This window comes from Cyprinodon tularosa, unplaced genomic scaffold (genome assembly GCF_016077235.1).
Source record: "Cyprinodon tularosa strain WSP-4 unplaced genomic scaffold, ASM1607723v1 ctg706, whole genome shotgun sequence".
Taxonomy (NCBI): Eukaryota; Metazoa; Chordata; class Actinopteri; order Cyprinodontiformes; family Cyprinodontidae; genus Cyprinodon; species Cyprinodon tularosa.
In genome coordinates this window covers 3,028-21,903 of record NW_024039459.1, presented here as the reverse complement: position 1 = coordinate 21,903, position 18,876 = coordinate 3,028, and the positions used below count along the sequence as shown (strand labels likewise).

Sequence of the window (18,876 nt, the reverse complement as noted above, 5' to 3'; positions counted from 1 at the left end):
CCTGACATCATAAACTCTTTAATTCATCTCAAACATTTGATTTATGATTATTTCCCCATTTCAGGTAGAAGCAGAGAGCATGATGGGATATGTAAGCTCCGCTGTCTATTTCCTGTAGTTTAGCAATGCTAGCATGAGGAGCTAACCTCCCTGGAACTATTGAAGCGCTGCGTCGCCATTGCTCTTTGAAATGTTTCTAGTTAGCGTGCAAGACCCGTGTACGGAGGCCTTAGTCCTCGAAGCTGGCGTCCCGGGTTCGAATCCGACCTGCAGTCTTCGGCCCCATGTCTCTGGGAGGAGTCCGGCCCGCTCTGACATCCACAGATAAAGCATCAGAGCCTAGGCTGATCCCACAGCATGACAATTTGCATATTAGAAGCTGTAACCCACGGCAACAGGCCCCGACATGCTCGGCTCCCAGGGTTTAATGAACCTCAGTCTTTGCTGTTGGTGAAGCTGACAGGAGATATTTAGAATTTATTTTATTGCTTAAATCTTTTTTCTGAAGTGGTTATATAAGACAGATGAAGAAACATAAAATGGTGAACAGATGAAAGGTAAACCAGAATCCGAGGAGCGGGAGGCGGAGCTTTGGGCCTCCTGCCATATCTAGAAGATGATCAAGGTTCATAGAGAAAAACTGGCTGCAGCTTCAGCTCTTCTCTGATTGGCTGCTTTAGGAAAGACCTGATCTTTAACAGACGCAGCAGAGGCTCAGAGTCCTGCTCTCCTCCATCATCCAGAGGTTACCTGAAGCTCAGGTGAACGTCGCTCAGCTCTCCGTTCCTCCTGCTTTTTACTGGGATCTCATCTTGTTGGGAGAATTGGAAATAAGTTTAATGGAAAAGTCGCTCATATTCAGAATGCAAACTTCTGAAAGTTCTTTAAACATGAAGTTATTAAATACTACACTACTAACACTACTGCCACCTACTGGTTAGTGACGTCACGGTGCGGTATCGGCTGTTGATCAAGTCCCAGTGCTGTATCTGGTGTTTGTCACAACGCGCTATTATCCAAGTCATCTTGAAAACATTCTTCTTCCAAATGTTGGCTACATATTACGGGTTTTTTCTCTGGCCAGAAGTTCGATGGCAAATCCTCCCTCTTCAAGTTGGCGATCCAACGACCAACCCGTCCGTGGAGGATCAGGAATCAGAAAGGTGGAATAACTCTTTTTTTCACTTTTACCCGATGTATTCCAGCATCCAGCTGCCATGCACGTGGGCATTGTCAGTTTCACTATAGCTCTGGTGAATTTCAATGGTGAAGTCCTCTGGAAATCTTCAATAATTGTTGTTGATTGCAGATGTGTCTAGTAGTTCCCATTGATTTAGCTTGGAAAGCGGGGAGAATGGCGCTAGGCTTACCGCACCGTGACGTCACTGCTGGAAGATGGCAGGAGGGAGGGGCTACTATATTTGGGCAAAAATGGCCGCTCCCAGACTCAGTGATCGAGATGAAAATATTGTTTTAAATTTTTACAGATGACCGCTAAATTAATTGAATCACCGCGAACGTATTAAAGGTATAAATAATGATCCATTGATTATTCCTGCTGACTGAACTTCTATTTCATTGCTTCAGCCCTAAATAATCAAGGCTCTTTAGACGCCGCTGTTATTTAATGACCCTAACCAGAGGAAGGCTTCTCCTGCTCTCCTCCTCAGTCGCTGTGCTGAGAGAAAATTACTTCCTGTTTCTGTTCAATCCTCCTCAGCTTCTCCTTCCTGGTCTCTGGGCTGCTGGACCTTAGAGGAGGTCTGCTCCAGAACCGGTTCTGCCCGGGAGGCAGGAAGTCCGTTTGGGCTCAGAGCTGCAGGTTGTAGCAGGAAGGAAGTGACCTCATAAAAAGGTCCAAACACGGGATCCTGGCTGCTGGAAGGACGGCGCGGTTCAGAGGCGCCCGCTGAGGTCAGGGAGACTGAACCCTCTGCTGAGGTCCGTCTGCTGCAGACGGAGGAGCCGGGCTCCGATTCAGGGATCAGAAGCTCCTTAGGAGGTTCTGGAGCTTCACTCTGAGGAGCTTCACTCTCCAGGTTCGGACGCGTCAAGGACTAAGGCCTCCATACATGGGTGGTGTGCGCTAACCACTGCTCCACCAAAGCACGCCCCTTCCTGTTCTCTGTTTGACTCATGCTGATGCTCACAGCTTCAGATGTTTGGGTTTTAGATCAGAGCTTCAGATGTTCAACACATTGGAGAACTTTGGGTTTTGTAGTTCTTTGGTTGACCTGCATTAACCATGAGCCTTTCCATCCCATAATGTAAGGCTGGAGGCCATCTGGGTTCAGATCAGCAGGCTGGAGCTCCTTTCCCACCCTGGATGGAGTTCTACTGCTGAACCAGGGAAGGAGAAAGAGCCGAAGGAAGAGGAGGAGTCAGGAATAGGAGCTACAAAATAGCATTTTGCGAGAATCACGTAAATCCTTCAAACTGCTGTAAAGCAGGCCTGTCCGAACCCGCTGTCCTGCAGCTTTTGGACGTTTCCTGCTGCAGCTGATTTGCATTGATAGCTGATTATCAGGCCTTTGCTGAACATCAGTCATCAGAATCAGCTGAGCTGAGGAAGCTGCGGAAACATGGAAAACCTGCAGGACAGCGGCGCCCCTGGAATGGATTCCCTCCTCCTCAATCACCAAAACTACCTCAGTGAAACTGTATTTTTAGCTCTCCTCCTGGTGGTTGCCATGGTAATACTGAAAATAACATTCATCCGCTGATCATTTGAATATACACGATTATTCATGGGGTGCTTTGATGGACGACTGATGGACCATTGATGGACCATTGATGGACCATTGATGGACTATTGATGGACTATTGATGGACGACTGATGGACCGTTGATGGACTGTTGATGGACCATTGATGGACTATTGATGGACGACTGATGGACCATTGATGGACCATTGATGGACTATTGATGGACGACTGATGGACCATTGATGGACAATTGATGGACTATTGATGGACGACTGATGGACCATTGATGGACCATTGATGGACCATTGATGGACCATTGATGGACCATTGATGGACCATTGATGGACTATTGATGGACGACTGATGGACCATTGATGGACAATTGATGGACTATTGATGGACGACTGATGGACCATTGATGGACCATTGATGGACTATTGATGGACGACTGATGGACTATTGATGGACGACTGATGGACCATTGATGGACAATTGATGGACTATTGATGGACGACTGATGGACTATTGATGGACAATTGATGGACTATTGATGGACGACTGATGGACTATTGATGGACCATTGATGGACTATTGATGGACGACTGATGGACCATTGATGGACCATTGATGGACTATTGATAGACCATTGATGGACCATTGATGGACGACTGATGGACTATTGATGGACCATTGATGGACCATTGATGGACTATTGATGGACGACTGATGGACCATTGATGGACCATTGATGGACCATTGATGGACTATTGATGGACGACTGATGGACCATTGATGGACAATTGATGGACTATTGATGGACGACTGATGGACCATTGATGGACAATTGATGGACTATTGATGGACGACTGATGGACTATTGATGGACCATTGATGGACCATTGATGGACTATTGATGGACGACTGATGGACCATTGATGGACCATTGATGGACTATTGATAGACCATTGATGGACCATTGATGGACGACTGATGGACTATCGATAGACCATTGATGGACTATTGATAGACCATTGATGGACCATTGATGGACCATTGATGGACGACTGATGGACCATTGATGGACCATTGATGGACTATTGATGGACCATTGATGGACCACTGGTGGACCATTGATGGACCATTGATGGACCATTGATGGACCACTGATGGACCACTGATGGACTATTAATGGACCATTGATGGACTATTGATGGACCATTGATGGACTATTGATGGACTATTGATGGACCCTTGATGGACTATTGATGGACTATTGATGGACCCTTGATGGACTATTGATGGACTATTGATGGACCATTGATGGACGACTGATGGACTACTGATGGACTATTGATAGACCATTGATGGACTATTGATGGACGACTGATGGACCATTGATGGACCATTGATGGACCCTTGATGGACTATTGATGGACTATTGATGGACGACTGATGGACTATTGATGGACGACTGATGGACTATTGATAGACAATTGATGGACTATTGATAGACAATTGATAGACCATTGATGGACAACTGATGGACTATTGATAGACAATTGATGGACCATTGATGGACGACTGATGGACTATTGATAGACAACTGATGGACCATTGATGGACGACTGATGGACTATTGATAGACAATTGATGGACTATTGATGGACTATTGATGGACCCTTGATGGACGACTGATGGACCATTGATGGACGACTGATGGACCATTGATGGATGACTGATTGACTATTGATAGACCATTGATGGACCATTGATGGACGACTGATGGACCATTGATGGACGACTGATGGACTATTGATGGACTATTGATAGACAATTGATGGACTATTGATGGACTATTGATGGTCGACTGATGGACCATTGATGGACCATTGATGGACCATTGATGGACGACTGATGGACCATTGATGGACGACTGATGGACTATTGATGGACGACTGATGGACCATTGATGGACGACTGATGGACTATTGATGGACGACTGATGGACTATTGATAGACAATTGATAGACCATTGATGGACGACTGATGGACTATTGATAGACAATTGATGGACTATTGATGGACGACTGATGGACTATTGATAGACCATTGATGGACGACTGATGGACTATTGATAGACAATTGATGGACTATTGATGGACGACTGATGGACTATTGATAGACCATTGATGGACGACTGATGGACCATTGATGGACGACTGATGGACTATTGATAGACCATTGATAGACCATTGATGGACGACTGATGGACTATTGATAGACCATTGATGGACGACTGATGGACTATTGATAGACAATTGATGGACTATTGATGGACGACTGATGGACTATTGATAGACCATTGATGGACGACTGATGGACCATTGATGGACGACTGATGGACTATTGATAGACAATTGATGGACTATTGATGGACGACTGATGGACTATTGATAGACCATTGATGGACGACTGATGGACCATTGATGGACGACTGATGGACCATTGATGGACGACTGATGGACCATTGATGGACGACTGATGGACTATTGATAGACAATTGATGGACTATTGATGGACGACTGATGGACTATTGATAGACCATTGATGGACGACTGATGGACCATTGATGGACGACTGATGGACTATTGATAGACCATTGATAGACCATTGATGGACGACTGATGGACTATTGATAGACCATTGATGGACGACTGATGGACCATTGATGGACGACTGATGGACCATTAGTTATTTTTTAATGTGCGGTAAGACGAAGAAACATGGACCTGACAGAAGTGTGTGAAGATGTTACCTCCTCCTGCATGTCGGTGCTGGAGCTGTGCAGGCCAAAGGCGCTCTTTGACAGGTTCTCCTCATCCCTCCTCTTCCTCCTCCTCAGACCGAAGGAGAACGTAGCGAAACGTTTGGGTTTTCTGAGGTCCAATTCGGAGTAGCTGAACTCTTTGGCCTGAAGGAAGGAAGGAAGGAAGGAAGGAAGGAAGGAAGGAAGGAAGGAAGGAAGAAAGGAAGGAAGGAAGGAAGGAAGGAAGGAAGAAAGGAAGGAAGAAAGGAAGGAAGGAAGGAAGGAAGGAAGGAAGGAAGGAAGAAAGGAAGGAAGGAAGGAAGGAAGGAAGGAAGGAAGGAAGGAAGAAAGGAAGGAAGGAAGGAAGGAAGGAAGGAAGAAAGGAAGGAAGAAAGGAAGGAAGGAAGGAAGGAAGGAAGGAAGGAAGGATTTGTGTCATCAATGAGTGACAGTACCAGACATCAGTGAAATGAAATGCATGAGGAACTTTCTTCTTCTGCAGATAAATGTAAACCAACCAGAACCAGAGGAGGCGGAGCTAAAGCCAAACAAAGGAGCAGAGGTCTAGAACCTCATTCCAGGTGGAGGAAGCTGCTCCACCCTCAGAGGAATGATGGACTGGTTGAACATGATCTGCTGCGGTCAGAGCAGAACCAATGACAGAAGGATTCTACTTCCTCCTTTCAACCAGCTGCTGCTGGTTCTGAAGCTGCCCAGGAAGTTCTGACCCAGACGCCACTCCTTCCTACCTTCTGACCTGAAACTGCTGCAGGTCAGGAAGGAGGTTCTGAGGACCTAAAGCCACCTGATCCGGTTCAGTTCTGACTGGTTCAGATCAGGGCAGGAAAACCCAAATGAAGCTCTGCGTTCGCTGGCCTGATGGTGCTCACGGCTGCTGGTTCACCAGCGTCAGCAGCTCACTAATATTCTGCACAAAGGAGGCAGGCCTAAATGTGGCAGAAGGTCAGAGTTCATGCTGCTTCATTTGATGCTGAAACTGCAGAAAATCTAACTTAATGTTGAGGCTGCTGCTGTCTGAGCCGACCCATACCTTCTCCATCAGAACCACAGCTCCCAGCTACACCTAAAGCTAAGCTCTGTCGCCCTCTGCTGGACAAACTCTGAGCTGAAAGTAACTCAAGTTCTAAAAAAGATCTGAGACCAGCAAAAGATACAGGTGCTGGTCATAAAATTAGAATATCATTAAAAAGTAGATTGATTTCAGTAATTCCATTTAAAAAGTGAAACTTGTATATTATATTCATACATTACATACAAACTCATATATTTCAGATGTTTATTTTGTTTAATTTTGATGATTACAAATGACAACAAATGAAAATCTCAAATTCATCATATCAGAAAATTAGAATATTGTGAAAAGGTTCAAAATTGATGGCCCCTGGTGCCACACTCTAATCAGCTAATTAACTCAAACCACCTGCAAAAGCCTTTAAATGGTCTTTCAGTCTAGTTCTATAGGCTACACAATCATGGGGAAGACTGCTGACTTGACAGTTGTCCAAAAGACGACCATCGACACCTTGCACAAGGAGGGCAAGACACAAAAGGTCATCGCTAAAGAGGCTGGCTGTTCACAGAGCTCAGTGTCCAAGCACATTAATAGAGAGGCGAAGGGAAGGAAAAGATGTGGTCGAAAAAAGTGTACAAGCAAGAGAGATAACCGCACCCTGGAGAGGATTGTGAAACAAAACCCCTTCAAAAATGTGGGGGAGATTCACAAAGAGTGGACTGCAGCTGGAGTGAGTGCTTCAAGAACCACCACACACAGACGTATGAAAGACATGGGTTTCTGCTGTCGCATTCCTTGTGTCAAGCCACTCTTGAACCACAGACAGCGTCAGAAGCGTCTTGCCTGGGCTAAAGAGAAACAGGACTGGACTGCTGGTGAGTGGTCCAAAGTCATGTTCTCTGATGAAAGTAAATTTTGCATTTCCTTTGGAAATCAAGGTCCCAGAGTCTGGAGGAAAAGAAGAGAGGCACTTCATCCACGTTGCTTGAAGTCCAGTGTAAAGTTTCCACAGTCAGTGATGGTTTGGGGTGCCATGTCATCTGCTGGTGTTGGTCCATTGTGTTTTCTGAGGTCCAGGGTCAACGCAGCCACATACCAGGAAGTTTTAGAGCACTTCATGCTTCCTGCAGCTGACCAACTTTTTGGAGATGCAGATTTCATTTTCCAACAGGACTTGGCACCTGCACACAGTGCCAAAGCTACCAGTACCTGGTTGAAGGACCATGGTATCCCTGTTCTTAATTGGCCAGCAAACTCTCCTGACCTTAACCCCATAGAAAATCTATGGGGTATTGTGAAGAAGAAGATGCAATACACCAGACCCAACAATTCAGAAGAGCTAAAAGCCACTATTAGAGCAACCTGGGCTATCATAACACCTGAGCAGTGCCACAGACTGATCGACTCCATGCCACGCCGCATTGCTGCAGTAATACAGGCCAAAGGAGGCCCAACTAAATACTGAGTGCTGTACATGCTCATACTTTTCATGTTCATACTTTTCAGTTGGCCAACATTTCTATAAATCCTTTGTTTTATTGGTCTTCAGTAATATTCTAATTTTCTGATATGATGAATTTGAGATTTTCATTTGTTGTCATTTGTAATCATCAAAATTAAACAAAATAAACATCTGAAATATATGAGTTTGTATGTAATGTAGGAATATAATATACAAGTTTCACTTTTTAAATGGAATTACTGAAATCAATCTACTTTTTCATGATATTCTAATTTTATGACCAGCACCTGTAAAACCTGCAATCAGCCGCAGGTCCGCTTTACAATCAGGAATGGAGTAAACGGGTCTGACAGAACCTGAGCAGAACCAGAGGAGAACTCAGGATCATTGTTATTGTCCAGCCATCTCCATCCTTCATGGACCACCTGAACATGGGAGAGTTCTGCAGCCAGAACCCTGAGGGGCTCAGGATCCATGAACCAGGACGGATCAGAACCTCCCTCTAAACTTTAGACTCTTCTTGTTCAGAGAAGTTTGGGAAGAAAAGTCTAAATCTGCCAGAAGGTCTGAGAGCAGCTGAAGGAAAGGAAAGGAGGAGAACAGGAGAACAAAACGATGACAGAGTGCTGGGCCACTTCCTTCATTAGAGTGATCTCAGGTGGAACTGCTTCCTGAAGGTAGATCCTCCATCCATGGAGACACCAAGCAGCAGAGGAACCGTTAATGTCAACAGGAATATTCCAGGAGTTTCTGCTCCTCCTGGTTGGAAGAAGGAAACTCCTTCCTGTTCCGACATTCAAAGCAACAGATGGAATCAGCTCCACTGACCTTTCCTCTGAACTCCACAGCAAAGACAGAAGAAGACTTCTTCACAGAGACGATTCTGTGGGCCTGTCCGTCCTCTGGACCCGTCCTGCACTCCGCAGCCCTGAGGGAGACAGCATCACGTCAGATCCAACATCTGCAGGTGTTTCACCTGAGGAGAACCTCTGGAAGACTGGACAGTCTGAAGCTTCTGGCCTGCTGGACCCTAAGAAGACTGGAATATAGAACTGGACCAGAACAGGACCTCACTGGGGGGGAGGGAGGGAGGGAGGGACGGACAGACGGACGGACCTGTCCCTCATATTTTATTCCAGTTTTTTTTACTGACGGTGGATTAAGTTCTGTCTTTTTCCCAAAGTATAGGATTCTTTTTTTCTTGGATCTATACTAACCTAGATTAAAAGATTGATCCAGTATCGCCATGGCACAAAACCCAGACTGGAACTGGGTTTCCATGGCGACATGGCCGGCTGCTCTATGGAGCGGGTCGGAATGTTGATCCCGTTTCCTGCCGACCGCCTTCCAGGAACAGGAATGTTTATGGATCAGCAGAACAAACAGCAGCAGGTGATGAATGTTCAGGTCCGGCTGCAGCCTCCGGGTTTCCAGACTGACCCTCCCTGCCTCTACCTGCCACAGGTGACTTCCTGCAACAGGAAGTGGCCGTTTGCTGCGCAGGTGATGAAAAGTGGCGAAGCAAAAACCGAACACAGTTCAGCCGTTTCCACACGACGGCGTGATGCTCGCTACTTCCTCCTCTGCTCTGACATCACCATCCGACCAATCACATCTAAAAAGGTCAACGCAGATCTCTACGTAAACAACGAGGAACCTCCACCTTCTCAGACCTAAACCAGCTCCACCTTCTCAGACCTAAACCAGCTCTTCTCAGACCTAAACCAGCTCCACCTTCTCAGACCTAAACCAGCTCTTCTCAGACCTAAACCAGCTCCACCTTCACAGACCTAAACCAGCTCCACCTTCTCAGACCTAAACCAGCTCCACCTTCACAGACCTAAACCAGCTCCACCTTCCCAGACCTAAACCAGCTCCACCTTCACAGACATAAACCAGCTCCACCTTCTCAGACCTAAACCAGCTCCACCTTCACAGACCTAAACTAGCTCCACCTTCTCAGACCTAAACCAGCTCTTCTCAGACCTAAACCAGCTCCACCTTCTCAGACCTAAACCAGCTCCACCTTCTCAGACCTAAACCAGCTCCACCTTCACAGACCTAAACCAGCTCTTCTCAGACCTAAACCAGCTCCACCTTCTCAGACCTAAACCAGCTCTTCTCAGACCTAAACCAGCTCCACCTTCACAGACCTAAACCAGCTCCACCTTCTCAGACCTAAACCAGCTCCACCTTCACAGACCTAAACCAGCTCCACCTTCCCAGACCTAAACCAGCTCCACCTTCACAGACATAAACCAGCTCCACCTTCTCAGACCTAAACCAGCTCCACCTTCACAGACCTAAACTAGCTCCACCTTCTCAGACCTAAACCAGCTCTTCTCAGACCTAAACCAGCTCCACCTTCTCAGACCTAAACCAGCTCCACCTTCTCAGACCTAAACCAGCTCCACCTTCACAGACCTAAACCAGCTCCACCTTCCCAGACCTAAACCAGCTCCACCTTCTCAGACCTAAACCAGCTCCACCTTCACAGACCTAAACTAGCTCCACCTTCTCAGACCTAAACCAGCTCTTCTCAGACCTAAACCAGCTCCACCTTCTCAGACCTAAACCAGCTCTTCTCAGACCTAAACCAGCTCCACCTTCACAGACCTAAACCAGCTCCACCTTCTCAGACCTAAACCAGCTCCACCTTCACAGACCTAAACCAGCTCCACCTTCCCAGACCTAAACCAGCTCCACCTTCTCAGACCTAAACCAGCTCCACCTTCACAGACCTAAACCAACCAGCTCCACCTTCACAGACCTAAACCAGCTCCACCTTCTCAGACCTAAACCAGCTCCACCTTCACAGACCTAAACTAGCTCCACCTTCTCAGACCTAAACCAGCTCTTCTCAGACCTAAACCAGCTCCACCTTCTCAGACCTAAACCAGCTCTTCTCAGACCTAAACCAGCTCCACCTTCACAGACCTAAACCAGCTCCACCTTCTCAGACCTAAACCAGCTCCACCTTCTCAGACCTAAACCAGCTCCACCTTCACAGACCTAAACCAGCTCCACCTTCACAGACCTAAACCAGCTCCACCTTCACAGACCTAAACCAGCTCCACCTTCACAGACCTAAACTAGCTCCACCTTCACAGATCTAAAGCAGCTCCACCTTCAGAGACCTAAACCAGCTCCACCTTCCCAGACCTAAACCAGCTCCACCTTCCCAGACCTAAACCAGCTCCACCTTCTCAGACCTAAACCAGCTCCACCTTCACAGACCTAAACTAGCTCCACCTTCTCAGACCTAAACCAGCTCTTCTCAGACCTAAACCAGCTCCACCTTCTCAGACCTAAACCAGCTCCACCTTCTCAGACCTAAACCAGCTCCACCTTAACAGACCTAAACCAGCTCCACCTTCCCAGACCTAAACCAGCTCCACCTTCTCAGACCTAAACCAGCTCCACCTTCACAGACCTAAACTAGCTCCACCTTCTCAGACCTAAACCAGCTCTTCTCAGACCTAAACCAGCTCCACCTTCACAGACCTAAACCAGCTCCACCTTCTCAGACCTAAACCAGCTCCACCTTCACAGACCTAAACCAGCTCCACCTTCTCAGACCTAAACCAGCTCCACCTTCACAGACCTAAACCAGCTCCACCTTCCCAGACCTAAACCAGCTCCACCTTCTCAGACCTAAACCAGCTCCACCTTCACAGACCTAAACCAGCTCCACCTTCACAGACCTAAACCAGCTCCACCTTCTCAGACCTAAACCAGCTCCACCTTCACAGACCTAAACTAGCTCCACCTTCTCAGACCTAAACCAGCTCTTCTCAGACCTAAACCAGCTCCACCTTCTCAGACCTAAACCAGCTCTTCTCAGACCTAAACCAGCTCCACCTTCACAGACCTAAACCAGCTCCACCTTCTCAGACCTAAACCAGCTCCACCTTCTCAGACCTAAACCAGCTCCACCTTCACAGACCTAAACCAGCTCCACCTTCACAGATCTAAAGCAGCTCCACCTTCACAGACCTAAACCAGCTCCACCTTCAGACCTAAACCAGCTCCACCTTCACAGACCTAAACCAGCTCCACCTTCACAGACCTAAACCAGCTCCACCTTCACAGACCTAAACCAGCTCCACCTTCCCAGACCTAAACCAGCTCCACCTTCACAGACCTAAACCAGCTCCACCTTCACAGACCTAAACTAGCTCCACCTTCTCAGACCTAAACCAGCTCCACCTTCCCAGACCTAAACCAGCTCCACCTTCTCAGACCTAAACCAGCTCCACCTTCACAGACCTAAACCAGCTCCACCTTCACAGACCTAAACCAGCTCCACCTTCCCAGACCTAAACCAGCTCCACCTTCTCAGACCTAAACCAGCTCCACCTTCCCAGACCTAAACCAGCTCCACCTTCTCAGACCTAAACCAGCTCCACCTTCACAGACCTAAACCAGCTCCACCTTCACAGACCTAAACCAGCTCCACCTTCACAGACCTAAACCAGCTCCACCTTCTCAGACCTAAACCAGCTCCACCTTCACAGACCTAAACCAGCTCCACCTTCACAGACCTAAACCAGCTCCACCTTCACAGACCTAAACCAGCTCCACCTTCACAGACCTAAATCAGCTCCACCTTCACAGACCTAAACCAGCTCCACCTTCCCAGACCTAAACCAGCTCCACCTTCACAGATCTAAAGCAGGCAGCTCCTGACTTGCCCTGCATGACTAATCTTTGGACCAGAACTGCACGTAGAGGACAGAATGGGACTAGGACCCCCCCACCCGTGCTGCTGGGTCTTATCTGCTAGCAATGTTTGCACGGTTGTTTCATGGCAGCTGAAGGCCATAAAGTTAATGAGCAGCCGTGGATCACAGCTCAGTAAACTCACAGAGTGAAGTTTTCTCAGCGTCAAACTCATTGCTCTAAATAATAGCTGCAGTTTTCCTTCAGCGCTCAGTTTGCTTTGATGGATCTTCTGTCAGAGCTTGAGCCTCCATGGCAGCTTAGAGCTGCTGCCAGGAGCATTCCTCTCTGCACAGTGAGGATGATGAGGAGCTCAGTTTATTCCTGAACAAAGTGACTGACTGTAAATCAGTCAGCTGACAGCAGAAGGATCGCAGAAACTGTGACTAACCAGAGGAACAAAGGCTGATTTATCTCCTCACTGGTTGTTAGTTAGCTGTGAATGCAGCAGGCATGCAGAGAGGCAGGTTCCTTCATCACCCTGAAACACCTGAAACACCCGAGTCAGTGTGGGTGTGACCCCCAGAGGAACGTTCTGCAGCAACACCTGCAGCTTCATCCATCACAGCCTGGAATCCTCCATCTGTCACAGCAGCTCCTCAACCTGGATTACAGGTAAATCCTTCCCGACTAAAACGGTCAGAGTCTGAAGTCCTGCTCTGGGTTTCAGCTCTGCAGCATCACCAAAGGAGAAGATGGAAACTCCTCAGCTGCCCTGACTGGTTTCTGCTGACAGCTGCAATCAGATCCAGGTTCCTCTAGTCTCTGCAGCTGATCTACAATCAGATCCAGGTCCTCTAGTCTCTGCAGCTGATATACGATCAGATCCAAGTCCTCTAGTCTCTGCAGCTGATCTACAATCAGATCCAAGTCCTCTAGTCTCTGCAGCTGATCTACAATCAGATCCAGGTCCTCTAGTCTCTGCAGCTGATATACAATCAGATCCAAGTCCTCTAGTCTCTGCAGCTGATCTACAATCAGATCCAGGTCCTCTAGTCTCTGCAGCTGATCTACAATCAGATCCAGGTCCTCTAGTCTCTGCAGCTGATATACGATCAGATCCAAGTCCTCTAGTCTCTGCAGCTGATATACGATCAGATCCAGGTCCTCTAGTCTCTGCAGCTGATATACGATCAGATCCAAGTCCTCTAGTCTCTGCAGCTGATATACGATCAGATCCAGGTCCTCTAGTCTCTGCAGCTGATCTACAATCAGATCCAGGTCCTCTAGTCTCTGCAGCTGATATACGATCAGATCCAAGTCCTCTAGTCTCTGCAGCTGATATACGATCAGATCCAGGTCCTCTAGTCTCTGCAGCTGATATACGATCAGATCCAGGTCCTCTAGTCTCTGCAGCTGATATACGATCAGATCCAAGTCCTCTAGTCTCTGCAGCTGATATACGATCAGATCCAAGTCCTCTAGTCTCTGCAGCTGATCTACAATCAGATCCAGGTCCTCTAGTCTCTGCAGCTGATCTACAATCAGATCCAAGTCCTCTAGTCTCTGCAGCTGATCTACAATCAGATCCAGGTCCTCTAGTCTCTGCAGCTGATCTACAATCAGATCCAGGTCCTCTAGTCTCTGCAGCTGATATACGATCAGATCCAAGTCCTCTAGTCTCTGCAGCTGATATACGATCAGATCCAAGTCCTCTAGTCTCTGCAGCTGATCTACAATCAGATCCAGGTCCTCTAGTCTCTGCAGCTGATCTACAATCAGATCCAGGTCCTCTAGTCTCTGCAGCTGATATACGATCAGATCCAAGTCCTCTAGTCTCTGCAGCTGATCTACAATCAGATCCAGGTCCTCTAGTCTCTGCAGCTGATATACGATCAGATCCAAGTCCTCTAGTCTCTGCAGCTGATATACGATCAGATCCAAGTCCTCTAGTCTCTGCAGCTGATATACGATCAGATCCAAGTCCTCTAGTCTCTGCAGCTGATCTACAATCAGATCCAGGTCTTCTAGTCTCTGCAGCTGATATACGATCAGGATCTACAATCCTGGCCACAGATTCCTGTTTAGGTCAATCGGTTCTGGTCTCTCCGGGTTCCAGTTTTAGTCTATTCTAGGGCCACTCCTATTCAAGATCTACACGCTCTCCTTGGCTCAGATTATAGCAAACAACCAAATCAGTTACCATGACGATGCTGACAACACTCAGCTTTGCATCCCTCTGTCAGCAGGTGACTATGACCCATCAGAGCGTTGGTTAGATGCTGAGAACAGATCAATCTGTGGATCATTTTCTACAACTGGTTAAAGAGGCTCAGAAAGACCGTTACTGATCCAGATCACCTGAAGAACAGCTCCAGGATGATCAGCAGGATCTAGAAAAATATCTATAGTAGAACTGATCACTACAACAGTGTCTTCATAGGTAGAACTATAGAAAGTAGATCAGACAGCTGATCCAGACGCTGCTGCCTGCGTCCTCACTAGAACTATAGAAAGTAGATCAGACAGCTGATCCAGACTCTGCTGCCTGCGTCCTCACTAGAACTATAGAAAGTAGATCAGACAGCTGATCCAGACGCTGCTGCCTGCGTCCTCACTAGAACTATAGAAAGTAGATCAGACAGCTGATCCAGACGCTGCTGCCTGCGTCCTCACTAGAACTATAGAAAGTAGATCAGACAGCTGATCCAGACGCTGCTGCCTGCGTCCTCACTAGAACTATAGAAAGTAGATCACATCAGCCCGGTACTGAAGTCCTTCCTCTCATTCCCTGTCGCTCAAAGAATAGAATTTACAATCCTTCTGTCAGTCTAGAAATCACTGAATAGATCAGCACCTCAATCCATAATAGATCTATTGTCAGTAGATCTACCTCCCAGACCACTCAGGTCTTCTACATCCAGCCTAGTCTGTCCACCCAGAACTAGAAGCAAACATGGAGAAGCAGCATCTATGCTCCACGGATCTGGAACAAACTCCCAGCAGCATCTATGCTCCACAGATCTGGAACAAACTCCCAGCAGCATCTATGCTCCACAGATCTGGAACAAACTCCCAGCAGCATCTATGCTCCACAGATCTGGAACAAACTCCCAGCAGCATCTATGCTCCACAGATCTGGAACAAACTCCCAGCAGCATCTATGCTCCACAGATCTGGTTAGTTTAGAGCCGCGTTTGACTGATGGAGATAAACTGCTAGTTTAGTTTTTATTCTTATTTTATTTTCTGTTTTCATGTAAAGCCCTTAGAACTAATTTTGTCCTGAACCGCTTTAGAAAAACCTCCTCTGCCTTTGAGCCAGGCACCGTTCAGATGATTCTATTTTTTAATAAAAAGTCTTTGAACCATAAAGCGATCATCTGCTTCCTGTTTTACAGAAGCTCAGCTTCCCTTTTCATGAACAGTTTATCATAAACTGCCTGAAGTTCAGTTTTTACAGATAATTTCTCACCATTCAGCTCGGAACGTTTCCAATTAGACGTCATTATTTCACCAGTCAGACGTTTTTAAAGCAAATCCTTTGGATTATCAGTATTATAATATTTTTATTATGGAATATGAATTAATGCTGACAGGAAACCTGCTCAAAGGTAGTTCTCCAGCTATCCAGCAGATGGCGCCATTCAAACCTGAATCAAATGCATCCAGCGTGGTGTTGAGTGTTCAGATAATTATCATTGATGATGTGAGTTTATTAAAATATTAGCTGCCTGTTTGTCTGTATTGATGTTTTCCCCGCTAGTTTATCTAATTAGGCTAGTTTGTCTGGATATAAAGTTATAATCTTCTTTCTGCACGTGGAAAAGGGTTGGGAATGAGAGCGACGTCCATCAGCTAAGAACAAAGTGGAATATTTCGATAAGCCATGGATGCCTCCTCATCTGCTAACACGTTTGATGTGATGATGGGATGATGTAATGATGTGATGATGTAATGATGTGATGATGTAATGATGTAATGATGTAATGATGTGATGATGTAATGATGTGATGATGTGATGATGTGATGATGTAATGATGTGATGATGTAATGATGTAATGATGTAATGATGTGATGATGTAATGATGTGATGATGTGATGATGTGATGATGTAATGATGTGATGATGTAATGATGTGATGATGTAATGATGTGATGATGTGATAATGTAATGATGTGATGATGTGATGATGTAATGATGTGATGATGTAATGATGTGATGATGTAATGATGTGATGATGTGATGATGTAATGATGTGATGATGTGATGATGTGATGATGTAATGATGTGATGATGTGATGATGTGATGATGTAATGATGTGATGATGTGATGATGTAATGATGTGATGATGTGATAATGTAATGATGTGATGATGTGATGATGTAATGATGTGATGATGTAATGATGTGATGATGTAATGATGTGATGATGTGATGATGTAATGATGTGATGATGTGATGATGTAATGATGTGATGATGTAATGATGTGATGATGTAATGATGTGATGATGTAATGATGTGATGATGTAATGATGTGATGATGTGATGATGTAATGATGTGATGATGTGATGATGTAATGATGTGATGATGTAATGATGTAATGATGTGATGATGTAATGATGTAATGATGTGATGATGTGATGATGTGATGATGTGATGATGTGATGATGTAATGATGTGATGATGTGATGATGTAATGATGTGATGATGTAATGATGTAATGATGTGATGATGTGATGATGTGATGATGTGATGATGTAATGATGTGATGATGTAATGATGTGATGATGTGATGATGTAATGATGTGATGATGTAATGATGTGATGATGTAATGATGTGATGATGTAATGATGTGATGATGTGATGATGTAATGATGTGATGATGTGATGATGTAATGATGTGATGATGTAATGATGTAATGATGTGATGATGTGATGATGTAATGATGTAATGATGTGATGATGTGATGATGTGATGTGATGATGTAATGATGTGATCATGTGATGATGTAATGATGTGATGTGATGATGTAATGATGTGATGATGTGATGATGTAATGATGTGATGATGTAATGATGTGATGATGTGATGATGTAATGATGTGATGATGTGATGATGTAATGATGTGATGATGTGATGATGTAATGATGTGATGATGTAATCATGTGATGATGTGATGATGTGATGATGTAATCATGTGATGATGTAATCATGTGATGATGTGGCAGATGCCCCTGTGGAAATTGTGGGAAACAACTGAAGATGGAGCAGCTAGCAGAGCGAGGTGCGCCAGAACACTGGGACCCTTTTTCCACCTGGATCCCTGCTCTTTTTGGCCCTCATGTCCCTCCGCTGTCGCACAAACTTGCCCCCCCTTCCTCACCCCCTCAGCCGTATTTAGACCCACAGCTGGTTCCTGATTGGCCCTCTGGCGTTGTGGCGTGGAATAACATAGCGCAGACCATGCTTTAATATTGGCATAAATCAAAAATGTCTGCATCAAGCTCAATGCGACTCACTGCTGCAGGAGGATAATAACCAGGCATTTAGAGCGCGCACTTCCTGTTGATGTTAGCCCAGCGCTCACTAAATGCTGAGCTAACCTTAGAGGTCAAGGGTCATCCCGCTCTCACAGACCTAGAACCTCACTCCTCCTTTGGTGCCAATCAGAAGCACACATCACCTGGACTGGTTCCTGTGTGGATCAGGACCTGCAGCAGAACCTCCACCTTCATCTCTTCTCCAGAACCAGACCTTGGTTCCGTTAGGAGGTCATTTGGACTCATCTTGGCCCAGTTTGGGCTGAACCACTGGGAGAACAGAACCTCCTCCACAGGCTGCAGCATCAGAACCAGCCTTACTGGTTCTGGTTCTGGAGCAGCTGCTGGGCGCACAGTGAGACCAGCACGAAGGTCTGCAGCTTCTGGATCAGCAGAACCAGAAGAAACCTGCAGGCGGAACCAGGAGAACCTACCTGACCTCCTGCAGAGCCTCAGCCTCCTTCCTCGACTTTATCTTCAACTTTGGGAACTTGAACCTTTTCCTGTCCTCCTTCTGCGCAGACCCGTCCAGAACCTGATCAGGATCGGTTCTGGAGAACAGAGTCCTGAGAGTTTTTCTGGGGGGGGTCTTCCTCTCCATGTCGGACCGCTGTAGCTGCTGCTGCGCTTCAGCTTTCAGAGCAGAACCGCAGCTCAGGTGG

General features: G+C 46.2%; 1 protein-coding gene across 1 annotated transcript in view; it reads right to left on the bottom strand.

Annotated features, from left to right (window-relative positions):
• LOC119772287 overlaps positions 1–18,876 on the bottom strand; it is a 20,406-nt gene extending 1,530 nt beyond the window's left edge. The window contains exons 1-3 of the mRNA XM_038268640.1: positions 18,649–18,876; positions 8,835–8,934; positions 5,521–5,676 (exon numbers count right to left, since the gene is read on the bottom strand). Coding sequence (XP_038124568.1) covers positions 5,521–5,676; positions 8,835–8,934; positions 18,649–18,815 — 423 coding nt within the window. The 5' untranslated portion in view covers positions 18,816–18,876. The remainder of the gene's footprint in view (positions 1–5,520; positions 5,677–8,834; positions 8,935–18,648) is intronic.